The 2,748-nt window shown below is 37.8% G+C and overlaps 1 protein-coding gene across 1 annotated transcript in view; it reads right to left on the minus strand.

The window, feature by feature from the left end:
• LOC103129113 (MAP/microtubule affinity-regulating kinase 3-like) overlaps positions 1 to 2,748 on the minus strand; it is a gene marked incomplete at its 3' end in the record, with an annotated part of 30,814 nt that overhangs the window by 6,296 nt on the left and 21,770 nt on the right. Inside the window, exons 8-9 of the mRNA XM_016664813.1 lie at positions 2,161 to 2,397; positions 949 to 1,068 (exon numbers count right to left, since the gene is read on the minus strand). Coding sequence (XP_016520299.1) covers positions 949 to 1,068; positions 2,161 to 2,397 — 357 coding nt within the window. The remainder of the gene's footprint in view (positions 1 to 948; positions 1,069 to 2,160; positions 2,398 to 2,748) is intronic.

The raw sequence follows: 2,748 nt of genomic DNA on the forward strand, positions 1-2,748 counted from the left end.
GAAATTTACTCTTTTTTCTGTCTATAATAACTCTAATATGCTGTTGTAGTTTTGGCATGCTGCTCCCTCAAAACCCACAAAAGATGTGCTACAAATAAAACAAAATTAGTATTTTAGCTTCTTTCTTTAGAAGTTAGCAAGAAAAATGTCTTACCCCATATTTCAAAACTATCTGTAGTTTCTTTTGACAGATGATCAGGCTGAAGGACTGCCTGGGGTAACTCTGCTGCCTTTCAGATATTGTGCAACAACAATATCTAAAAACTAAATTTTATCCAGATCAAAAATGAAAGCTCCATATTTTGCAATTATTAGCAAACAAAATTCACCTGTTTGCAAATGGTGACTTTTTTCATACAGGATATCTAAAATATTCATTTTATAAAAAGATGCATTCTGGGTAGCTGATGTACCTCGGTGCAATGCTACTTGGAGTTTGCATAACAGCCAATCTTGGAGCGCCATTTACCTTCCATGGCGCTGATTGGTTGAACCCTCAAGTGTATAGATAAAGAAGGCCAAGGTTCGCTTCTGTGAAAACGTTTTCCACCGTGTGTAAAATGCACATGGAGGTATGTTTGGTATCTGAACTAACAGCTGATTGTAAATAAAACCAAATAATTTAACAATTGTTGGTACTTGCTTTACAGAATACATCTATTCTTTCATCAGTTCCATATGAACTGCACTAAAATTTGGTGAAAAAACCAACAACAAAAACACCAAGAGAAAAACAGCTCAAATGTATTATTCATAGTTACAACATCAAAAAGGAGGAGGAGGAGGAAGAAGAGTGTGGGCCAGATACACACAGAAAACAGGACACTGTGGGCGTTAGAGATGATGCATGGGCAGAGGGGGGAGTGAGGAGGGGGTCATTCTCCAACGTGCTGCAGGGGGGGATTAAGAACCAAGTAGCATATTTACATTTTCGGTGTCCTCCCTCACCTCGAGAGTACCACGCTTGGCCGGGTTCAGGACCAGGAAGCGTTTCAGGAGGTTCTCGCAGTCCGTGGACATGTAGAAAGGAATGCGGTACTTTCCTCTCAGAACACGCTCGCGCAACTCCTGCAGAGAATAAAGGGAGGATGTTAAAAAAAAAGAAAGAAAAGAACGCTGATCTTAAAGTCATTATGCAAGACATTAGAAGAAAAAACACTCGTATTTTGCACCCAGACCAGAATGGATGTATTAAAAATAGATATGCTATATATAAAACCAGCAGACTCAGCTAATCAGTCCCTCCAGGATTTATTACTGATTACTGATATAAATTTGTTATAAAAGTATTACTGATTGCACTTTAAAAATTAGGTAACTTTATGTTATTAAAGTTAAAGTTTAAACAGTAATGATTTCCTGGTTAATGTCAACTTGTCATAAAGACATTTTGAATAATGTCAACTTTGTATTAAAAGTGTCAATTTACCGAATGACGCTTTATGACAACAGTCATAAATATTCATGTTCATGACAGGTGTTATGCCATGTTTATGACAATGTCATGTCAGTCTTATTCAACCCCCTTCAAATAAAGTGTTACCGAAATTTCTATTGTAGATAAATTTGTACTTTGTAATTTTTTGTTGATCAGAATATTACAGCTCAACCAATGCCTGTGTGAAGACAAATGGTTGAATTTCTCAGTGCTTTAGTACCAGACAGCGCTGACACCCCGACATTACTGATATTTTTCAAATGAAACCACGGGCAACTGCGATTCAACAAAAGACAAATACTTATTGAATTGAAACAGCCAATAAACCACACAAAAATTTGGGTATATGCTGATGATCTGTTTTTTTCTTTCAGAGCATTAATAAGACATCAAAAATCCACTGCCATGTCATTCAGCCAACCATCAGTTTACACACTGAGAACATCGAGTAACTAGGCATCAATATTCCCAACAAGCTGACACGTTTGAATTACATCCCATTAATTAAAACAGAAGACATGGATTACAATCTATATAACATAGATTTAGAAAAATATTACATTAAACTGCTCTCTCAATTCATCATCTGTAATTACAAATGCTAGACTACATCAGAACTTTGCAGAGAGACTATAGGAGCAAATACTCCTATGAACAAGTCAGAAACCCATTAAAACCTGGCCAATAATTGGAGCATGAAGTCACACACACTGTGATCCTACCTTTAGGTTCTGTCCATCAAAGGGCAGGGAGCCACTGACCAGCGTGTACAGGATGACCCCCAGACTCCAGACGTCCACCTCCGGTCCGTCATACTTTTTCCCCTGGAAAAGCTCCGGGGCAGCGTACGGCGGGGAGCCGCAGAACGTATCCAGCTTGTTGCCTAAAGTGAACTCATTGCTGAAGCCGAAATCGGCAATCTTTATGTTCATGTCTGCGTCTAGTAACAAGTTCTCCGCCTTTGAATAAAAGAGAGGGGAAAACATTACATAAAGTACATCTGTGGTAACGCTTCCAACACATACCACCAAACAAGGAATCAAGTCTGAACAATCCACACCATTTAGTTAGAATTTTGAACAATGCTGGCGACATGTTTAGAAGACAAATGAGAATCCTGAGAAAATGTTTATTTGTCCAGTAAGCAAAGCATTAAACCGACACACAGGGCCGAGGTGTTGGTTGTCCTTTATCCATAGTTAAAAAAAAACATATTTTTGTTGATCTTTTGCTGACTAAAGAGATGACGTTTTTACCTAAAGTTAACTTTAGGTTAACTTTAGGTAAAGTTAACCTAAAGTTAACTTTAG

This window comes from Poecilia formosa, unplaced genomic scaffold (genome assembly GCF_000485575.1).
Source record: "Poecilia formosa unplaced genomic scaffold, Poecilia_formosa-5.1.2 Scaffold514, whole genome shotgun sequence".
Classification (NCBI taxonomy): Eukaryota; Metazoa; Chordata; class Actinopteri; order Cyprinodontiformes; family Poeciliidae; genus Poecilia; species Poecilia formosa.